Source organism: Pinus tabuliformis, chromosome 9 (assembly GCF_031772625.1).
Source record: "Pinus tabuliformis cultivar Carrire ecotype Pingquan chromosome 9, CPIR1, whole genome shotgun sequence".
NCBI lineage: Eukaryota > Viridiplantae > Streptophyta > Pinopsida > Pinales > Pinaceae > Pinus > Pinus tabuliformis.
In genome coordinates, this window is record NC_142307.1 from 1,943,470,970 (window position 1) to 1,943,494,135 (window position 23,166).

The 23,166-nt window shown below is 38.4% G+C and overlaps 1 protein-coding gene across 3 annotated transcripts in view; it reads right to left on the minus strand.

Moving 5' to 3' along the window:
* The window catches only part of LOC149156745 (chaperone protein dnaJ 10-like), a 155,889-nt gene that overhangs the window by 66,963 nt on the left and 65,760 nt on the right, over positions 1-23,166 (minus strand). For all 3 annotated transcript variants that reach the window (XM_089438537.1, XM_089438536.1, XM_089438535.1), the window contains exons 6-9: positions 3,149-3,307; positions 2,868-3,046; positions 2,494-2,574; positions 1,674-1,814 (exon numbers count right to left, since the gene is read on the minus strand). In XM_089438537.1, coding sequence (XP_089294663.1) covers positions 1,674-1,814; positions 2,494-2,574; positions 2,868-3,046; positions 3,149-3,307 — 560 coding nt within the window. The remainder of the gene's footprint in view (positions 1-1,673; positions 1,815-2,493; positions 2,575-2,867; positions 3,047-3,148; positions 3,308-23,166) is intronic.

Sequence of the window (23,166 nt, forward strand, 5' to 3'; positions counted from 1 at the left end):
TATTTAGCTTAAGATCGAGTAGCAGCCCCAGAGCTTGCAACTTTTTTTAACAGTCTTTGGTCAGCAGAAATTTTGTATTGGAAAAACTATGTAAGGGATCTGGTCCCTAATCCAGATTTATTAATATGAAAACCCTTACCCTTTCTGTTTAAAGAAAGAAAAAATTATAAAGACTCCTTTTGACTGAAGCTCCAACTCTACACGTGCCATCTTGATCATCATTCGAGTAAACTGGAAATAAACGCATCCTAACTGATGTCTGTCTCATCAGCTAGCACTCATACTGAGAAAAAGACAAATTGAGGTCTTTACTGGCTAAGGCACAAGCCAGCAGACCTTTACTCACTACATTTTCAACACTTAATGTATTCAAAACCATATTCCTATCCTGGTAACATAGATCTCAAGAGATAACATTTAATGACATCAGCTGGTGACTTTTTTATGCATAGCAGCAAGACCAATTTCTGAAAATGTATTCTTAACCCTTCAATGTCATCATTGTCTAAACTCTCTGGAATAACCTAACCTCCTATCTCTGGGAACTTATCATGCTACTTGACACATTTTCTTGGAAACAGCTGCCAATCTGGCTGGTAAATCAAAATTAGCTTAATTGCCCTGTTTTCTCTCTTTCCCTGAGGCTACCCAGTGCCTCTTTTTGGCAACAAATGGCAGGCAGAAAATTTCTCAGCTATGGGGACAGCCTTCCAGAAGGCTGGTTGTCACAAACTAGCTTGCTGATCACTTCATGGGCGATGGCCGTAACAAACTGGCTGATTTCTTTATGGGGGGCTTGGCCATAACGAAATATATCAACCAACCAACCAAGTGGTTTTCTTTACAGATGGGAGGGGGGACTGGCTGTTTTGGAGCTATGGACTGAGCCTTTATTTCTTCCCTCAACAAGAGCACTCTTTGTCAAGACTTTGGACAAATGTAAGTTAAGGGATATAATGCATATAAGATATCCTCCAATTACTGAAAGACCACTGTTAGTTGGAAAAGAATGCAATAAAAACGCGCAAAAAAAGAAAAACAAATCCCTTATAGAATCAATCTTCTTTCACCTTTAAGCAGAAGACATGCTTGGTGTAAAAAAATTCTCTATTCACTATTGAAAGCTGCCTTCAACAAGGCTTCTGTTTGGCAACATTACATTCTTTTAGTCAGAACTAACCGTAATAACGACTAGTTTGAGGTTTTGATTTTAACATCATCATATTCTTTTTAACAGAACTAACCATAACGCCAATTAGTTTGAGATTGTGATTTGAAGGATATGCAACCCAGCTAGGATTGTGCATGTATAAATAGAGGTCAGCATGACTGCGATGTATTGACAACCAAACTAAAGGATTGGAAATTAGAAACCTATTCAAAATGCAACAGAAAATTCCTGTGCTTGAATTGCTACAGCCTACAACTGTACTGCAAGTACGAAGTTGCAATGAAAATGCAAGTATAACAATCTCCATCAAAGATAACAAAGGAAAAATCAGGAGAGAGCAAGGAGAGGTGTTTCTTAAACAAACAACTTGCTTAATTAACTACTGAAAATGTCTGTTATAAGCATTGGTTCTATAATGTATACCTCTGGGGCAGAGAAAACTGTTACAATGCAATCAAGCATAACCATAAATTTAAATCAGAGACTCGTTACTGTATAGTACCTGAGACGAAAGTGGAGTCGATCTGGTTGGAGTCTTTGGTGATGTATCGGGAGAGCTTGCATAGTTGCTGCTTTCTTCCCTATCCAACCTAGGAGTAGTGTCTCTTTCTGGAACTCCATCTCCATTTTGTATTTTTGCAGTCTGTGCACCCATTTTAATGTGTTTATAAAGCACATCAGTTAATGCAAGAAAATCAACATTGCCTTCTGTCCAACACAAGCAAGAAAATAAAAGCAACCTAAACATACAATGCAATCAATAGAAGAAAACAAAGTCGAGCATTTAAAAATTATTACAAGTTCTCTTGGGAAAACTGGTTAAATATGAATTGTTTCTAAACTAATAGCCACTGCAGTAACAGGTAAGGCCAAGCATGCAATCAACAACAAAAAACCTCACTACATCAGTCAATCCATAGAAATACTATTAGATGTTTTTGAAGGCCTTTAACATGTGACCGTAAAGATGCATCTAATGTAAACAATAGATATCATTAGTTATCAATGTTAGTACTACTTTGGAGCATCTACTTTGCGATATAATTGTTGCCTTTTGTCGTCTACTTTGTGATACAACTGTTGTCATTTGTCATCGAAACATTTTTTTCCCTTATTGCACATAATATGTAGGTCTTGAGCAATTACATCATGTACACCTCTATTGAATTTGAACACTAAAAATGAAGATAATGCTAGAAATACTTAAACAACCAACAAGAACACGCGTTGCAAAATTACTTCCTTGAAGCATAAGTACTCTGAAAAGCAATTACTTTGACACAAAAATCTACTAACATTGAACAAACATTGAAAATTCTTACTTGGAAAATCTTTCCCAGAGTTTTCAAACCCTTTGCACGAGCTCGAAGATCTTCTTTCTTTGCAGTGTTATCTTGCAAGACCTGTCAAATAGATTCAAGTGTCAACTTCTTACTCTATATCATTTGACAGGTCTTAGATCTATCATAAACCAAAAGAGAAAACATGTTCAAAGTTATTGAGACAAAATATCCATGAAAAGATACGCCACACTTTCATCAAAAAGAATGAACCAGGTGATAGATAAAATAAAAACCCAGTGGGGTCAATAATGCCGATGTTAACGATGAGTTCATGCAGCAGAAACTTTTTGTATGAATAATATTAAAAAATAAATGCCCACAGTAATAGGTTTTAATTTCTGGCAAAATCTTACCATCTGACACACATGTGAGAGGGTGCCTTCAATATCAGCCACATTTAGTTTCCAGAGTGAGTTAATCATCAACTCTTTGTTGGACTGTAGATATGCTTCCAAATCACCTTCAGAATAATTCCCCTCTGTACTGAGTTGCCTTTTCATATCTTCTTGTAATTGTAGTAGCGCAAAAGCACCTACCACACCCCCGGACAACAGAGGAATGACAGTTAAACTATGAATGCTATTACAAAATAGTGCGATGTTAATTTGAGAAAAATTAGAGTAAACTTTCAGACCTGTTGCTGCGGTGACCTGAGATTTTATAAAATGCCCTTTGTTTCTGAACCATTCAGCTATAAATGGTACACCCAAATATATGGCTTTCTTTCCAAGTTCCTTTGCCGCTTGCCTTGCATATATGTAACCAATTGTCTGCAGCATATCGCCTCCATAAGCTGTTCAAAAGAGTTCAAAGAACCAATTAAGCATAAACCAATCTATCATTCAATCAATATTTTATGGATTCAACGATCAAACTAAAGACTAAAACTTGATGTAATTTGACACAGCAATTAATCTAAATCACTACCAAAGCTATTGGGCCATCATCTAGCAGTTGACATGGGGCATTACCATGCAAATGGTCCAGGGACAAACCCTGTCAGGCATAGAGCCCCAGAACAATGAAGACTACAAATTAATGTAAATTTACACAGGGATTAAACCATCTCACTACCAAGGCTATCAGGCCATGGTCTAGTGGTTGAAACTTGACACGGGGCATCGCCATGCAAATGAGCCAGGGTCAAACCCTGTAACACATAGAGTCCTAGAAGAATGTGTATTTTGGCCGAGTTTGATGGCTCCCACCTTTAATAGAGGGCATGATAATCCAGAGATTGGAATCATAGCCCACACAAGATCAGAAAATGTGTTTCCACTTACCAAAAAATAACCACACCACTACAAATTTCACCATTTTTTTAAAATGCGGGTTATATTAGAATAGAAATGTTTACAGAAAAAAAGAAAAAAAAGGTGGAAGGGCATATTCAATGATATCCTCTTTCTCAGTGCCACTAGAGCAGAAATAAAACCTGATAAACTGGAGCATCTAATTCCTTAGCATATTTAATAAGCAGATAACATTTAGCCAACAACTGCATACATATCTCTTCCCACCAATTACAACAGAAAGACTGGAATGAACCGACCTTGTCAGCAAAAGGAGATTAGCATCTGAACTTCCAGTTGGTGAACATAGTAACTCTACGGCAGTTCCAAATCCCTGTGAAGGCTAAGAGCACTAGATCTCTAGAGTTGCCAAAACGTGCAGCTCTTCAAAGAACTTTTCCCTGAAAGAGAACTGAATAATTATCGTTAATGTGTTGCCAGCAGTCCCTGCCAAATGGGCAGTGCCAGAAAATGTGCTTCACTGTCGCTTGTTTACTACAAATTACAGAATGTTCCATCCGTCATTCCACTTTTAGCCACACACGTCCTGAATGGGATCCTCTGATAAAAGACTAGCCATGCAAATAGTAAATACCTCAGTGTCTAACACAACCTGCAAGAACCAAATGCTATGAAATCCACAAATCTACATATCCTCAGGATTGGAAGAATCCAAGGACATTAAGAACAGGGGCCAGCACATGCTTGCGGTGAGGCAAGGAGTACAATTTCCAGGAATCAAGCTGTTGAATCTGTTTGCCACGTGCCCACCCCCAGAGTCTCCATAAAGAACCCTGCATATCGATGCTCATCTTGAACAAATCCTGAATTGGGAGAAACCCAATAATGTCTTTGATTGCAGTACTGATAGAAGAAAAGAGGGCATCTTTAATGTACCTAGGGAGGATAATTTATTAATTTGGGATACCTAAGGAGGTACACAAGGCGATAATGAATAAATGTGGCCATAATAGATCCACTATGTAATTAAAAGGAAATAATATAATAGTAAGAGGTATTTGGCATAGATGCTTTTAAAATTTAAATACTTGTGAAAAAATATAAATACGCGAATATCATTGTATTGAAGATGAGACGAATTGTATTGTCTTATGGCAAGCATGGCTTATGGAGCGATTCTTTCATAAGGAGTATTTGACGGTGAACCTAGGGAAGATAATATGGAACACCTAAGGAGATACACAAACGGGTAATGAATGTAATGTGGCCATAATATCCAAGGACATTAAGAACAGGGGCCAGCACATCCTTGTGGTGAGGCAAGGGAGTACAATTTCCAGGAATCAAACTGTTGAATCTGTTTACCACATGCCCACCCCCAGAGTCTCCATCAAGGACCTTGCATATCGATGTTCATCTTGAACAAATCCTCAAGGGGAGAAGCCCAATGATGTATTTGATAGCAGTATTGATAGAAGAAAAGAGGGCATCTTTAATGTACCTAGGGAAGATAATTTATTAATTTGGGATACCTAAGGAGGTACCCAAGGGGATAATGAATAAATGTGAGCATAATAATGGAATAGATCCACTATGTAATTAGAAGAAATAATATAATAATAAACGTTATTTGGCATAGAGGCCTTTAAATATTTATGAAAAAGTATAAATACATATGAGTATCATTGTATTGGAGATGTGATGAATTGTTTTGTTGTATAGCAAGCATGGTTTATGGAGTGATTCTTTCATAAGGAGTATTTGATGATGAACCTAAGGAAGATAATATGGAACACCTAATGAGATACCCAAAGGGATAATGAATGTAATGTGGCCATAATAATAGAATAGGCCCACTATGTAATTTTAAAAGAAATAATATAATAATAAGGGGTATTTTAGCATAGAGCCTTACGAATGCTCATAAGAACGTATAAATACATACGAACGTCGAATACCACTGTATTGGAGATATGTTGAAATGTATTGTCCTGCCGCAAGTGTGGCTTGTGGAATGATTCCTTCCATAAGGATTATTTGATGGTGTTACCCTACCTTAAGAGTTCTTCACTCTATATTCTTAGTGTTGATTATGGTGAATGTCTTGGATATCTTTGGTGTTTTAGCTTTTATCTTAAAAGTTTCATGGTGGATTCTCTTTTATGTCTAATAATAATTTTAGTACAAGTGGTATTAGAGCCTTTTCTTGGACATGAAGTGGGAGATTTATGGGCACAAGGTTGGAATATTTTTTTCACTTTGCTAATTTTTTACTCTGGAGAGAGAGAGAGAGAGGAAAGTAACATTCAGGTCGATTTCTGAAACTTTGTGTAAAATTGAATCTCTCAAAAAAACCCAAATTTTCAAACAAACAAAAAAACTCGTCCAAACCACAGTCCAAGAAATGAAGTTATCGACAATTTTTTTGGGGTTCTTTCAGAAACAGCTGTGAATTTCACAGATTGGATATATTTTGATAGCTTGCACAGATTCCAGTCAAACAAGTGCCATTAGATCCAGAGAAGTTGTGGCATTTCATAATTGGGATCATAATAGCCAATCTGAGAAGTATAACATAAATTATTGTGATTTTACATTTCCGGCCTCGACCCCTAACTACATAAAGAAGAAATGAGCTCCATCGAAAAGTGATTCTCTTTAAAACCTTTGTTTTATTTTTGGCAAGATGTATTTTGATGGAAAAGATGATGGGTATTGAAGAATACATAAAAAAATATCAAGTCGTTACATGGAAACTTCTCAAGATTTTTGATTGGATGAATTTAAAAAATGATGCAGAAAAATGGTGGAATTCGATTCACTATAGCAGGAAGAAGGATCTTTCAGATGAAGAATATGAAAAAATAGTTTTAGACAGGTGGTCTCATGTTGTGAAGAAGATAAGAAGAGCACTAGGGATTTATTCTCATGTGACAACTTATTATTACAAGTTTATGGATGTATTCAACAAAAGGTGTTCTATGAACCCTAGTGGAAAACATAATTTCATCAATTGTTGAGTGGCTAAAAGATTGCAAATACCTGCAAAGAATATTCAAAGCACACAAATTGAGGGTGAAAATGTTCAAATTTTTAAAGATTTGCAATTACCATGGATAAATATGTGTTGCATTCATATTTTTATGCTATAAATATGGATGATGTGGATATTGTTTTGGGATATCCTTGGATGGACAAATGTTGATACAGTGAATATTGATGTGCAAAAGAAGTTTTTGAAGCTTTGGTATGAAAAACAGACCACATTGCAGGATATGTCTCTTAGTAAGCAAGAAGGGCATGTTACCCCTTCTTCTAGCAAGGGTACTTTTAGTAAAAAATTTACTTGCCTTTTGATGAATGGGGCAGGATATAAAAAGGTAGAAGAGTTAAGAATAGGTCTGTTTTGGAGAAATGTGGTGAGCACCTTCAAAGCATTTTCTAACAGTAGAAGGAATGATAAGATAAATTAAAGTCTCAGCTATCAAGAAAACATAAACAGCTTGCTGATGTATTAAATTTTACTTAAAATTTGACTGGAATAAACGGTGTGATTGACAATCCTAGAAGTACAATATAAAAGACATAAGTAGATGGAGAGTATGTTTCCAGTGAAAACAGTTGAACTGGCCTTGATTCAGCTTAGGAAACATGTGATAACAATCAGTCCAGTCATATTATTCAGTTTGTAAATCCAAGTTCATATGTTGGCTCATGAAGTGAAGCAATGCAGCAAAAGTTATCATCATCAAATACTGGTGAAGCCAACTTCTGTGCATCTTTTAACAAGGATGGATTTCAAACGAATTATCCTGAACATGATACGGAGGTTCCCCATCTTCTACACAATTCATGGATAAGGAAAGGTTAATTTACTAGAATAAAGGGCTGGATCTATGTGCAGTGAACGAGCTTCTAAACAGAAGGATTCCAAGGTGGGTAATTTGAGACTTCAAGTAGTGGGACACCAGTTAATGGGGAAAATGTAAAGTTAAACCCATTATCTAGGAAATATCAAACAGGGGCAGGAATGCAATTGGAAAATAGCCAAGCTGAAACTCAATTTGATGTGCATTTATCTGTTCAGAATGGTATAGCTGATGCAGGCTCAGGTGCTATTGTGGATATTTATCATTCTGTTTTCCCCTAATCATATGTTTCCAAGCTTTTCAGGCAACAAGCCTTTTCAGCAGCAGCAGAAGACAACACAGTCTGCTACTAAAATAGAATCTAGGCAGTTGATGGGTTCAAAGAATCAACAGTATTATACTCAAGTGCGGCAGATTCAACAACTGCATCATTGACCCCCTCTGATCTGGTTCTATATGCACAGGTTTTCTTTTCTTCCATATATTAGCAGCTACAGCACATTTCCAATCTGGTCAACATTTTGAGGCAGAGAAAATAGAACTGAGGCTTCATATCATATATATAGCATAGGAAATGACAAATACTGTGCAAGGCATTTCTGCACTTTGTGGTACGAACAAAGTTCGACCTTCAAGTTAAATAGTCCAGAAGACTTGGAATATTAAGATCTCCATTGAGATACAAGAATATATATTAAAATGTGCGAATAAGAATGATGTTACAAATGAGAGTGAGGGGCCTGCTTATATACTAGGCAGGTGCCTCTTCATAGAAAGTCATGTCCCATTTAGACATGCCTCTTCAACCTAATTACTAATTAACTAATCATTATTACAATTATCATTTTATATTTAATATATTTTATTTATAACATTATCTTCCTTTTCAAAAAGTTTTGTCCTCAAAGCTTGCTGATGAAAAGGCTTGATCCTTTTTGTTGTGAATGTCTTCTCGTTTCAAAACTGTCATCTTCGTTGATACAAGTTGATATGATCCTCTAAGTGATAAACAAAAATGTCACACTGAGAAGGGATCGAACCATCCTAGATTAATATTTTGTGGAAACTTGCGGTGACTGGAAACTTGTGATAAATTGATATCACATGAGTGGATTGCACTGACATTAAAATTTTTCGGAACATCAATTTGTTGTTTCTGTTCTAAAGACGTAGTTTGATTGAGTTGTCTACTCTCATGATTCGGATGCCGATAAGGAATTATAGTGATTTGATTCTCTTATCTTGTTTGTGTCATTTTCTTGATTTATTTGAAGCACCTGATTTCCTTTAGTTATGGAAGTTGAATGATTAATTTATGGATCTTCACTTGAATCTTTTGTTGCTAGAACTGCAACTTCTGAGTGAATCTTTAGTTCAACTAGTTTGTCCTCTTCTTGAGTTGTGTTATTGACTAGATCGAGATTTGTCTTTGCAAAACGCAGCTCGGCGTCCATTTATGTGGCGGGTTGGGTTGGCGGTGAAAGAACAGAACGCAACTCAACGTTCGTTTGTGTGGTGGGTTGCGACTGCATATGACAACTGTGACCCTTTTTATTTTTTTCCCCTTTGACCTTTTTTTTACCTTTTTATATTTAATAAACCAACAAAAAAAAAAAATCTTCAATTATATATATATATTATAATTGGTTTCCCAGATTTGTATATATATTCTCTTTTTTTTAATTCCTTTTTTAATATATTTTTTATAATTTTTTAATAATTTTTTCCTTTTGTTTCAAATTTTTATATATATAATTTTTTTAAGTATATATATAACCCTTTTTTTATAATATTTTTTTTAATTATTCTTTTTTTTCTTTTGGCAAGATGGAGAAACTCCAAAATTTGTGTAGTGAAACACTTCAATCTCGACAGCAACAATGTTGACGAAAGTTTGAATGCCAAAGGATGACTGGCTCTGTGCAGCAGTTGAGCGGTCAGAGGATCGAACAACTCTAGTACCAAATGGTACGAACAATGTTCGACCTTCAATTTAAATACTCCAGAAAACTTGGAATATTAAGATCTCCATTGAGATACAAGAATATATATTAAAATGTATGAATAAGAATGATGTTACAAATGAGAGTGAAGGGTTTGCTTATATACTAGGCAGGTGCCTCTTCATGGAAAGTCATGTCCCATTTAGACATGCCCCTTCAACCTAATTACGAATCAACTAATCATTATTACAATTATCATTTTACATTTAATATATTTTATTCATAACACTTTGACAAAGATGGCAATGGTTACATTGGAATTAAGGAGTTTAGAGAAGCCTTAGTTGATGACTTTGGTCTAAATGACATGGGCGTGGTGAAAATTGGTACAGACTAGACGAAAGCTTCTCTGCATTCTTCACATGGTTTAACAATCTTAGCATGAAATGACAGAGATGCATCCACAGGTTACATTGTTGAAGGTAACTTTACTTATGTCAAGGGCAACAGTGAGCTAATGAATAGACTTCCATACAATATGGAGAGAAATCCCGGTAATGTTTTTGACACAGTGACATCAATTTCTCAAGATTTCATTAGAGACATTACTAGCAAGCCACGAACTCAGTGCAGAGAAACTATTGGCAAAGGTATTGTACAATATATACATCCATTGTCGGAGTTGGAGTTGCAGCAGATCGAAATAGACAACTCTCTGCGCAAACGGGAAAAAGGGGATTTCTTGTGTCCCATGGTTGTTCATCTTGGAATGGATATGAGTCGGTGGATATTATTTTGGGGCAACTTTTGCTCTCGACCATGCAATCTTGCACTGTAATTGTAATAGCACGGAATCTGAACAAGAAGATTAGCAGCCGCCTAGAATCTCATATTCAAGAATGGAGTTGCATGCAGACGGTCTGCCCATATTCTACCAAGGCCACAAGAATATCATTTTGTTGGACATGGTGCTCAGAGGGACAAACGCTCAACTCACCAATGGCGTGGTCTCACTGCTATTGACGCAAAATGTTAAGCAACCAATAATAATAGAAATTTGGCCAAGTGACACTATTGCATCCCTCAAGTTGAAGCGGTTTAGCACCCGGATTGTTAATGGTCTGAGTGGGTAGATGTTTGATTAGTGGGTCTTGGCCAAACGCGAATAAGTTGAGTGGGTCGACGTTTGATTAGTGGGTCTTGGTCAAACGCAAGTAAGTAAATTTTAAGCAAGTGGGGATTGACCCACTTTGGGGCTTTAATTATTATAACTTTATGTACATGTGGCAAAGCCATTTGCTCTTTTTTATTAGTTTTAACTACTTAGTTTCTACATTCTAGACTATGTCTAAGAGACTCAATCAAATAATATAATACTATTTTAATAAAAGGAAATTTCTTTCCTCGTCCATATAGGAAGGATTTCCACATTTTATAATCATGGTTGGAGAGTGGGTGTATTCCTCTCCTTGGGGACTTAATAAAATAATAGGCTCACTTAAATAATATTATTTTGGTGTTCCCCTATTTGTAATTGTGGTCGAAGAGTGGAAGTATTCCTCTCCCTAGCTGCTTCATAATAAAAAAATGGTTTTTTTATTAGTTTTAATTACTTAATTTGTAGGTCTTAGACTAGGTCTAAGAGACTCAAACAATACTGTTTAAATAAAAATAAATTCCTTTCCTCATCTATAAAAAGAAAAGATTTACCCATTTGTAATCAATGTTGGAGAGTGTGAGTATTCCTCTCCACGAGGACTTAATAAAATTTTATTGGTTTATTAATGTTGTGGGTTGATTCTTCTATACCTTTTCTTCTTAGCTCTTGCCTATAAATAGTGCTTTTCAGAAAAGATTGCTTTTACAAGTATAATTTGATGATCACAAAATTGCTCTGTCAATCCATTTGAGTGACAGAATGTCACTTAAAAGGGGAGGTCTAGGATCTAACGTCTTCATTTTGCCCTTAGTTTCCATCAAGAAGACAACAAATTGTGTTGGACAAGCCCTCTATAGGGAATCTTCAACCTTAGTAAGAGATATCGATGGCACTTTCAGTATATTGGTTGGGGCTCCTCGAATGAGTTAGGTCTTCATGTGAAGTCAAATCGAAGTCAATTTCCTTGTAGGTTACTCTACACTGATTTGAGTGGACCCCCGACTCCTCACCCATCCACTCGCAAAGGAAAAGTTTGTGAAAATTTCAGCTATTGCAGTAACTGGAAATTATTCTCCTAACTATAAATTTAATTATGCAGTTTATTTTCTACGGCAAACAATGAATAAATTCACAACTACAATTTTCACCATAAAAATATTGCGGAAAATAAAGTACTGGAAATTGAGAAATTCTAGCACACACACAAGAATTGTGACACCGTTATTTTTGGACAATTGTTCCTGAAAAACCAAATGTGGGAAAACTAGTGCAGCAGTTGAGAATTTTATTATTTATGCAGTAGCAGAAATTTTGAGTGCAATAAAATGATGCCAAACTGGTGTTTCTATTTGAGAAAAAAAATACTAGCAAAAATATTTGAGGAATTTTACCCTCCTCATCAAGCAATCCCGCAACAAACTGAGCCTCAGAACTGGCTCTAAAACCCTCTTCATCAGCCTTCTACGCTACTTCTGCACAGACCCTACACGTACTGCCCAAAAACTGCCTCTGATGTGACGCCTAGCCTGTTGCTACCACTGGAAGTGATTCTTCCAGCCTCCTGGAAATTTTCTTGGCCTCTAGAAGTTGAAATGACCCTCCTCCTAGCTGAATCGAATTGCCCATCTTGAGGCATTGTGCATTCCCAGCGCTGCCTCCTAAGGAATATTTTCAGCCTTCTCTTCTAACTCTTCCGAAATTGGAGACTCCTCTAGAATCTACTACTCTGCCCCTCTACCACCTGCAACTCGACCTCTTACTCGATTTCTCCTGTTGAATCACCTGCACTGGAAAATCGAACTGTTTAGATCACTGAGTATTTGCACTAGTGTGTTCTCCATCTACCCATCAACTTCTTCTTATAATCCTTTGTTGGAGCACCAACAGCCAAGATTAGAACTTAATCAAGGACCCAGATTAATTCCCTATCGATCCGTATGAGTTTCTAGAGAATTCTCACCTTGACTTAATTAATTATAATTAATTAGCCAATTTTCCTAAGTTTAGACTTAGGAAACATTAAAAAATAGGTTAATAATCTAATTAAGCCATCTCTAGGTGGAATTTCTAGAAGCAATTTTTGGGTTATGGAGATCTCATGTATTCCAGCCTCTCCACCAAGTTTCGTGACTAGAACACATTCGATGCTACAAAAACTAACACTCCCTCTTAGCAAGGACTGTGTTATAGTGTTGCACACCCTGTTACAACATTCTGTCTCTATACCATCATCTGTCACGATGTTGATGTCTAGCCACTGCCCACCAATCACTGCGTAACTTTGATGTTGCATCTATGTCACTGCTGACACTACCATATTGCTGCCAACTATGCATCTACATTGCAATTCCCTCTCATTTGTTGTTGTTGCAACTGCAACATTTGCAACTGAGAAGCATCTGAAATAATTTGTCCCTGCTACTTAAACGGGTTCTTCACAATACCCATATGTTCTCTGAAATAGACAAACTTAGCTCTCCCTAGAGATTTTGTGAGTATATCTACAACATGCTCTGCTATGGGAACATACTATAGATGGACCGCTCCACATTGTATACAGTCTCTAATGAAATGACACTGAATATCTATGTGTTTCGACCTATCATGAAACACTGGATTCCAGAGAGCTTAATGCAACTCTAATTATCGTAGTAGACACTGGTTAACTCCATTTTCTGCCTGAACAAGCTTACAAGCATCGTTCGAAGCCATATAGCTTTGCATGTAGTCGTGCTTGTTGCCATATACTCTGCTTTTGCAAAGCTCAGTGCTACTAACTTTTGCTTCCTACTACACCAAGAAACCATCCCTGATCCAACGCTGAAGCAATACCCAAAGGTACTTTTCCTGTCCACTGAATTGCTTGCCCAATCTGCATCTTTGAACCTGCATAGTCTAACGTCATCCCCTCGGGTATATCTCAACCCATACTCGACTGTGTCGCGCACATACCTCAAAATATGCCTCGCTACTGCCTAATGTACCCTCTTCGGTTCTACCATAAACTGACTGAGGGTATTGACTGCGAAGCAAATATCTGGCCTAGTGTTGACCAGATACATGAGAGAACCAATAAGTTGTCTATACAAGGTGGGGTCGACATCCTTGTCATATGATGCATCTATCTTCTTCTAGTTGGTGATCATGGGCATAGATATGGGTCTACAATCCTGCATTCTGAACCTCTTCAGAATATTTGTAGTGTATCTTCCCTGCCCAAGGAAGATCTCTCTGTCCTTCTGCCACACTTCCAATCCTAGGAAATAGCGCATCAACCCCAAATCCTTTATATCAAACTCTGCTACCAGATTCCTCTTGCAATCCTCTATGAGCCATGATGATCTTGTCAAAAGAGATCATCCTCATACAATACTAGGATGAGTGACTCACCATATACCATCAAATAATGAAGGTTGGGATTTGCGTCACTCTTGACGAATCCCATCTATGCAAGTAGTTGTCAATCCGACCATACCATGCCCTGCGAGCTTGCTTGAGCCCGTATAGAGCTTTCCTTAATCTACACATATGAGTGCGCCTCTCATGAGTCTCGAAGACATCTAGTTGTTCAATGTACACCTCTTCCTATATCACCCCGTTCAAGAATGTTGTCTTGACGTCCATTTGGTGAATCTGCCATCCCAACTAGGGATATAACTGACGAAATAGAGGTGTATCTGGTGACTAGGGCAAAGGTTTCCTCATAATCTATCCCTTCCTTTTGTGCATACCCCTTTTCGATGAACCTATCCTTGTACATCTCCACATTGCCATCTGCAGCGTACTTGATCTTGTAGATCCATAGAGACCTACAACTGACTTGTCCTTAGGCCTCATCACCCCCTCCCAAACATCATTCGTCGTGATAGACTTGTATTCTTCTACCATGGCATCTATCCACATCTGATGTTGTGCGGCTTCCTGAAAGCTGGAAGATTCTGCAACCTGAGCTACCAATGCTTGATATTTGTCAGGCTTCCTGCGCTCTCTCTTGTTCATCTTATGAGCTTCATAAACTCCTCTGTATCTCTCAATGTCTGATGAACCTCTCTGTTGGCTCGACCACTAGTAGTGGTCGATTCTACCGGCTCCTCCTCATCCTGCCCCTATTGCTCTGTTTCCTGAGATCTCACTGGATTCCCTGCTCCTAAGGAAATGCTAGTACCGGTTACCGTACTGGATCCCTGTGATTGTCCCACTGGTGGTCCCACTAGTTGCCACTGTGACTGCCCCTGTTGTTGGACCAATGGGGCTTCAACTGGCTGATTCTGATCACCTGCGGGCATCTCACTATACCCAACGAGAAACCCCTTCTCTGCTGTCTGATCCAATTTGGTGCGCTTCTCATTTAGCACGTGGCAATAAGCAATGCTGCCAAAGATCCTAAAGTGACTAACTTCTGGCCCTGTGAATACCCCTTCTGGCGTTTTCTTCACCAATGCTCTATGAGGAATCTTGTTCTGAATATATATTATCATGTTACATGCCTCTGCCCATAGAAACTTGGGCAAATCCTGGTCACATAACATTGCTTTTGCAGCCCCAACTATGGTTCTGTTTTTCCGCTCTGCTACCCCATTCTACTGTGGATTATACAGAGTTGTCCATTCTCTTCTGATGCCTTCCCTCGCACAAAAATTTGTTAAGTCTTTATCAATATATTCTCTGCCATTATTTGAGCGAAGCAACTTGATCGTCTTCCCTGTCGCATTCTCCACGAGGGCCTTAAACTCTCTAAAACAATCGAAGACCTCATCTTTGGTCTTCAAGAAGTAGATCCAGGTTTTCCTGGAATGGTCATCAATAAAGGTGATGAAGTATTCGGCACCACTGAGAGCTCTAGTGGACATCGGGCCACAAATATCTGAATGTATAAGTCCTAACACGCCATATGCTCTGTTGTCACTTCTTGGGAATGTTTCCTTAGCATACTTCCCAAGTACACATCCTCTACACACATCATCATGTTCTGTGCCAAGTTTTGGAAGCCATGTTATTGTTTCCCTTAGAATCTTGAGTGCTCCATGGTGTAGATGTCCCATTCTCCTATGTCATAACTCATTTAGTTCCTTCCCACTGCTACTATCACTACCTATCAATACCATTGGAGATCAAGCTACAACCTGTGCAATCTGTTGCTTCGAACTCTAATCTGTCTTACCCTCTTCCGGCTTGAGTGTTTAACAAACACTTTCTTCCCTACAAAGTGGATATCATATCCCTTATCTTGTAACTAGGATACTAAAATCAGGTTCATACACAATACCGGCACATGCAATACATCTGTAGCATTGGTGCTTGTTCCTGACTCCCTCTGAAAAACGATGGTTCCTCTCCCTACTGGGGTACACTTCGTGCTGTTTCCCATCTTAATCTAGAAGTCCATTTGCTCATCCTTGTAGCAAGAGAAATATTCTCTAACCCCTGTCATATGAGTTGATGCTCCACTGTCTATATACCAGACACCTTGTGAAGTTGATCTTGACAAGCAAGCAAATTCGTCCTCCAACCTGGAAGACAAATCTGAAGTTTATTGAATGTCAATTATGTCCATGGTCATAAAAAAGACAATTTGTGTGCTATTCCTCTTTTACCCGACGTTGATTTTGTTGTTGCTAAACATTCTGCGTCCAACGAGAAGTCTGCTCAGTGAAAATCTGAGGTACTGTTGCTCCCTTTGGCTGCTAGAATCACTTAATCTTGCAAGTCGAATTTTTCTGCCAACCAGCACTGAAAAATCGAACTCCTGCCCAACAATTTGATCTGCCTGTCTAAGCACTGCGCATCCTCTGAGAATTTCGGCCTGCTGCTCCCTTTGAACAGCAAAATTCTCTCCTCCACTTCTGAGCTTCCCGGCTAATCACTTACGCTCTGATACTATGTGAAAATTTCATCTATTGCAATAACTGGAAATTACTCTCCTAACTGTAAATTTAATTATGCAGTTTATTTGCTACGGCAAACAACGAATAAAATCACAACTACAATTTTCACCATAAAAATACTGCAGAAAATAAAATATTGGAACTGAGAAATTCTAGCACACACACACAAGGATTGTGACACTATTATTTTGAACAATTGTCCCCAGAAAAACCCAATGTAGAAAAACCAGTGCAGCATTATTTATGCCAGAGCAGAAATTCTGAGTACAATAAAATGACGCCAAACTAGCATTTCTATCTAAGAAAAAAATTACTGAAAAAACTATTTGAGGGATTTTGCCCTCCTCCTTGAGCAATCCCGCAACAAACTGAGCCTCAGAATTGGCTCTAGAACCCTCTGTGTCAACCTTTTGCGTTGCTTCTGCACATACCCTACACGTACTGCCCAAAATATGCCTCTAATGTGACGTCTAGCCTGTTGTTGCAACTAGAAGTGATTCTTCCGACCTCCTAGAAATTTTCCCGACCTCTGGAAGCTAAATCGACCCTCCTTCTGGCTGAATTGAACTGCCTATCTTGAGGCATTGCACAGTCCCAGTGCTGCCTCCTGAGGAATATTTTCGGCTTTCTCTTCTGACTCTTCCGGAACTAGAGACTCCTCCGGAAATCTGCTACTCTACCACCTGCAACTCGACCTTTGGCTCGATTTCTCCTGCAAAATCACCTGCACTTGAAAATTGAACTGTCTAGATCACTGATATCTGCACTAGTGCGTTATCCATCCTAACCATCGACTACTTATAATCCTCTGTTCGAGCACCAACGACCAAGATTAAAACTTAATCAAGGACCCAGATTAATTCCCTATCGATCCATGTGAGTTTCTAGAGAATTCTCACCTTGACTTGATTAATTCTGATTAATTCACCAGCTTTTCTAAGTTTAGACTTGAGAAACATTAAAAAATAGGTTTATAATCTAATTAAGCCATCTCTAGGTGGAATTTCCAAAAACGATTTCTAGGTTATGGAGAGTTCATGTATTCTAGCCTCTCGAACAAGTTTCGTAACTACAATACATCCGATGCTATAAAAAATAACAAAGTTGACAAAGTGTGGTTGTGATAGCAACCCCACCTATTGCCCTTGAACATTGGCACTAATCTATGTATTCTTTCATCACTGTTATCTTCTTTTTTTGTGGAAAAACCATTCCAATCATTAGGATTACATCACCCTTATCTTCTTTTTCTATGAAAAACTACTCCAATCATTGGGATTACTTGTAATAGTACCTTGCTCTATATTGTTTAAGCCCTAGTGATCTGTAGGGGAGCTCCCCTCTGTTGATTTTCTTGGAAAAATCTGATCTTCTAAACTGATATTTACTTTCCAATAATTTCCTTAATCAAGTTCACTTATGTCACATACATCATTAAGCAATTATACATAGAAAATCTCAACAGTAATCCAATAATGACACTAGGATCATACAGCCAAGCCAATGTTGCACAATGTGGGGATGAAGCAGATACGCGAAAGCGTCATTTCCCAAAAATCTAGGAAGTGAAGTGTCTCGGAAGCGTCTACTATATATATATATATATATATATATATATATATATATAGATAGATAGATATAGATATTTGCATTTATACATCCAAAATACCAAATTAGTTGTAGAAGATATGAAAACATGCATATTTGTACATAAATCAAGATAGATATGTCATTCATTGTACATCAATGATTAATTATTCGAGCATCAACCATCTAGATTCTTCTCCTCTTGTCTCGCCTTTCCCTCTACCTCAATTGTCTAGGAATATTAGTCAACATTGCCCAATTTTGATCAAACTACCTAATCCAAGCCTTAAAATATGGTGGAAAAAGATTAACATGCTTGATCAATGATTTTGACTTGATTGAAAGGTAATTTTTTGCTAAGGTCATGACAAAGGAGTTCAACAATTAACACCACCAACACTAAGGTACATGAGCACATATAGGGCTTGGTGCTCTTGATTAAATGCCAATCACATACCCTCATACATGATATAATCTAATGAAATGCCACAATCTCATTGATCCTGAATTCCTGAAAACTGTTAAGTCTACTGAATTTTGAATAGGATATGAAATTCTATTTTCTCCATATGAAGTCTGATGAGGGAGCATCAAGAATTTAACATTACCATGAGGAAGCATCAAGGGAGCACCATGGGAATGTCCAAGAAGCCCCAACCCAACTAGAGTCGAAGAAAAAAATTAAAAAAGAAAAATAGAACCCTGCGGAACTACCCATCTCCCTCCGATCCACTGGCAATCAGTGCAGATCCATGCCCAAACCTCCACAGATCCGCGGATCAGGATCGCGCGGTTCGGGATTTCCAGAAATTGCCTCAAAACGGCGAAACCGCGAATTCAATTCTCCAATCTGTGGTTCCGCTAGAGGATTGCCCAAGGATTCATACAGGACACGGTTCCGGCCTTGGATCCTTTGTGGGTGGGGGAAGATCGTGCAACATTGAGCCAATCACAAAAGAAACACAAATTTACCCTAGGAAAACCCAAACTTGGGAAAAACCCAGCAAACTATTCTTAGGAGAAATTGTTCAATTCAGCAAAAGTACAATTTGATTTTCCTGCCAAACTGACCACAAAATCCACATAGGAAAAACTTGCTCAAACATGTTGAAATTTAGCCTTCCTGTTGTTGCCAAGAATTCTAGTCATTCTCAGTCAATAGGGCCAAATTTCGGTCTCTTGCAGCTACTGGTCAACTCAATCAAACTGCCTAAACAGGGCTCGATTAACTTCCCAGAAATTCGATCAACTCTGCCCCATAAAAGTCTCAATCTACTCCGCTTTTCTGCAATCAAACTACTTCAAAAAATCTTTGTAAACATAGGTCAAACTGATCTCACACGAACTTGATCAATGTTGGTCAACATTGGTCAAGCCTCTGGTTAAACTTTGATCTTCTTCTTCCTCTTTGTCGCACATGTGAACAGAAAAAACAAATTACTTGTGTGTGATCCGAATTGATGCCAAATGAGGGAAGTCGAATGTGTGTATATAATGGTCAAAGGGGGTGGGTTTTGACCAAGTGTCACACCCATTCATATGGTGGGGCCGACCTAACTTTCTGGAGCCTACATGAGATCAAAAATAAGAATTTTCTTTCTTTTAACTTGGTTGAATTGTGTAGCTGTGAATACCGATTGCAGTTACCCAAAAATCAACACTCCCTCTTAGATAGGGAGGTATTTACCTTGACTTCCTCAAATATCCTCTTTGTTGAACAATTTCTCCATCCCAAGAAAAGATTGATTGAGTTTGTTATGCTAATGTATCCATCCACTTCATGTTTTATCCCAGAATTGTGTGGAAAGCATCATGCAAAGGAAATAGTTACCCATTAGTCAAATTCCCCTTGCAAAGGATCTAGTCACCCACCAGCCAAATACCCTTTGGCGATATGGTCAAGTACCCCTTGACCAGAGTAAGCACAAGACTAGTCATGGGTCACCAACTATCCAAGTCATCACTTCGAACCAAGTCAATATCCTTGATCAATGGTGAAACCTTAGGCCAATTTACCATTCCTTTATGTCATCACATGATACTTGAATGGTAAAACACTTGCCCAATGCTATGGGGCACTCACTCTACCCACTAGCCAAGTAACCCTTGGCAATATGGTCAAAACCTTCTGACCAAGGGAGCACTCTAGGCCCTGACGCTCTCTAGTCGATCTCCCTAGCCACATTACATGGCTCCTAGTCAATACCCGTGACCTAGGGAGAATATATGCCCTTTGATGCTACAACATCAATACTCCCTCTATCTCAGGGAAGCATTCTCAACCACTCCAAGCATGTCCCTAAAGCAAACAAAACTCATCCTGGGACAGAGGCTTTGTGAGAATGTTAACAACATGCTCGTTCTTATAAATGAATTGCAGCCTCACTACTCCCTTTTGTACCATGTCTTGGTACTTGATCTCAATGTACTTCGGCATGTCATCATGGTCATCTCTAGCACATGATCAAACAATCCTACGAGCAACATCTGAAGCCACATTGTTTCACAACTTGCCAAAATAGTTGCAATATACTCAACCTTTGTAGTGTTGAGTGTGACAGATGCCTGCTTCCTACTCATCCAGGATATCATAGTAGAACCCAAACTAAAGCAACATCCTAATGTGCTCTTCTTGTCTTCGACACTCCATGCTCAATCTGAATTTGTATATCTCGACAATTGTACTTCATCAACTGACATATATCTCAATCCATATCCAACTGTACCATGTCAGTACCTCAACACATGTTGTGATGCATGCCTCGGCTCAACCATAAAGTAATTGACTTCCTTCACCACAGCTACTTTCCAGACACCCTAACTGGGTACTCCCACTGACACTGAAACAAATCCTGATGTGGCAATCCTGGTTGCTCCCTTTTTGTTGTTGCTTTCTAGTCACTGAAGCATATTTGTTGTCTAGTATGGTCCACTCATAAAAGGCATATTGATCTTAGAGACCTCCCATCTCTAAGCATCTAGCTGACAATCTTGCAATCCATCATCTGAAGGATCTCAATAGTATACTTTCCTTGACCAAGAAAGTAATGCATCAAATCTAGATCCTTCATCTCGAACTCAGAGGTCAACTCCCTCTAAAGTAAGGCTTCCTGAGGTAATCCTGACTGCTTCATCTATCACGGAAGAAAATCCTCCTGCCACTATTACTCCCTTTCTCACATGAGTCCTATTGCTCCCATCATAAACAAGTCATATAATAACAAGATCTAACTTGTAGTGAAGGTTGGCATCGGCATTACACTTAATGAAAACAAAACAACATCAAATATCAAGAATACCATGCCCGAGATCCATACAAAGCTTTCTTTAGTCTACAGACATGAGACTCCTCATGTACCTCAAAGCCCTAAGGTTGTTCTATGTACACTTCTTCCTCAATAACTCCATTGAGGAAAGTGGTCTTGCAACAGGAGCAAATGTCACTTCATAGTCCTCTCCCTCTTTCTGGGCGAACCCTCTTGCCATGAATCTCGCTTTGTACTTCTTTATGCTGCGATCTACCGTATGCTTGATCTTGTAGATCCACTTCGATGTCACAACTGACTCCCCCATAGGTTATGGTACAATTTCCTCCATTGTGGCGTCCTTCAAACTTGTCGGCTTGTTGCCTCTGAACTAGAAGCTTTTTTGGTCATCTAGCACAGTTCTAAATGTCAGTACAATTTCTCCCTCTTGAACGAAAATCACTCTTGTTGAGTTTATGCTCGATCCTAGGAGAATCCTCTTCTCACAAACTTTGCTTCTTTCTTCCCAATGCTTCCATCTGCTACTAGAGCCTTGGCAGCCTGTAAACCTCATTAGGAGGCCATGGAAGAAACGATTATAACCAAGCAAAAAGATACAAAGACAAGAGGCTGACCAATAATAAAGTAATAATAGACTAGGAGGAAAGATATGAAATACTTATCTTTTGATTTGAGGATTGTAGGGAATTGTCAACTCCCTCTTGATCCTTGCCTTCTTGTAGAAATCATTATAGTCCATCTACATCTCATCAAGTTGGAAATGTGCATTCTCGTCCTCATCACCAATTACTAATGCATGTAGCTTTCCTTTCCTTCCTTGCATGAATTGTATGAGCTAGAGTTTCTTCATTCAGCAGATTTACAGATTTTCAACACTTTAGGTCTAGCTCTAAGGTTTTGTCCACAAACACTAGGGCTTTCTAAATTATAGCCTTCAAGTATTTTCTAAGGTTTACAAACCCTAGGTCCACCAACTCTTCCAAGAAGGGCTCATACTTTAGCACAAGTGTTATGACTTCTCTTGCTTTATATGAGAGAGTCTTTCTCCTCAACTCCCTCTGGATCTGGAGTAACTTTCTTGAATCAAATCAAATTAAATGCTTGAAAGAAAACTCTACCATATACCAATATGTTTTGGCATGATCTTAGCAATATATCTCATCCAATACGATTTTAACTTCAACAACATATACAAGGCATCATCAGTCAGACCACACCTCCTTTACCAAATAGACTTCATGTGTAATTGCTTTGCAATTTCCTACACGAACAACAACCTCTAAACTTCATCTCGTAGGCCTCCCCACTATCTGAAGCACCTTAGACCCACTATTCAACGCCTTGGAGGCCTTTCAGCCTTCATCTAAGGCTTCGGCCCTCTCTGTTTTAGATGGATGTTTGAGGCCCTCAACCTCTCTTATTGTTCTGTGGCCCTACCTCTAGGGTTTGGACAGCCTGAGGCCTGCCTTTTTTCACCCTGCAGCCTAAATTCAAGAGTTGAGGCAAACTAGTACAAAACTCTTTTCAAGCTTGCGGGTGATTATTTGGACTTCTTCCACCACATTCAACCTTTGTATAATTTTGACATTTCCAGCTTTGATCCTGTGCTAGATCAATAAAAAGCAGGTGAAGTAAATCCAGAGTCCAAATCCTCGATTCTATAAACTCCAAGATCACTATGGTTTTTCTC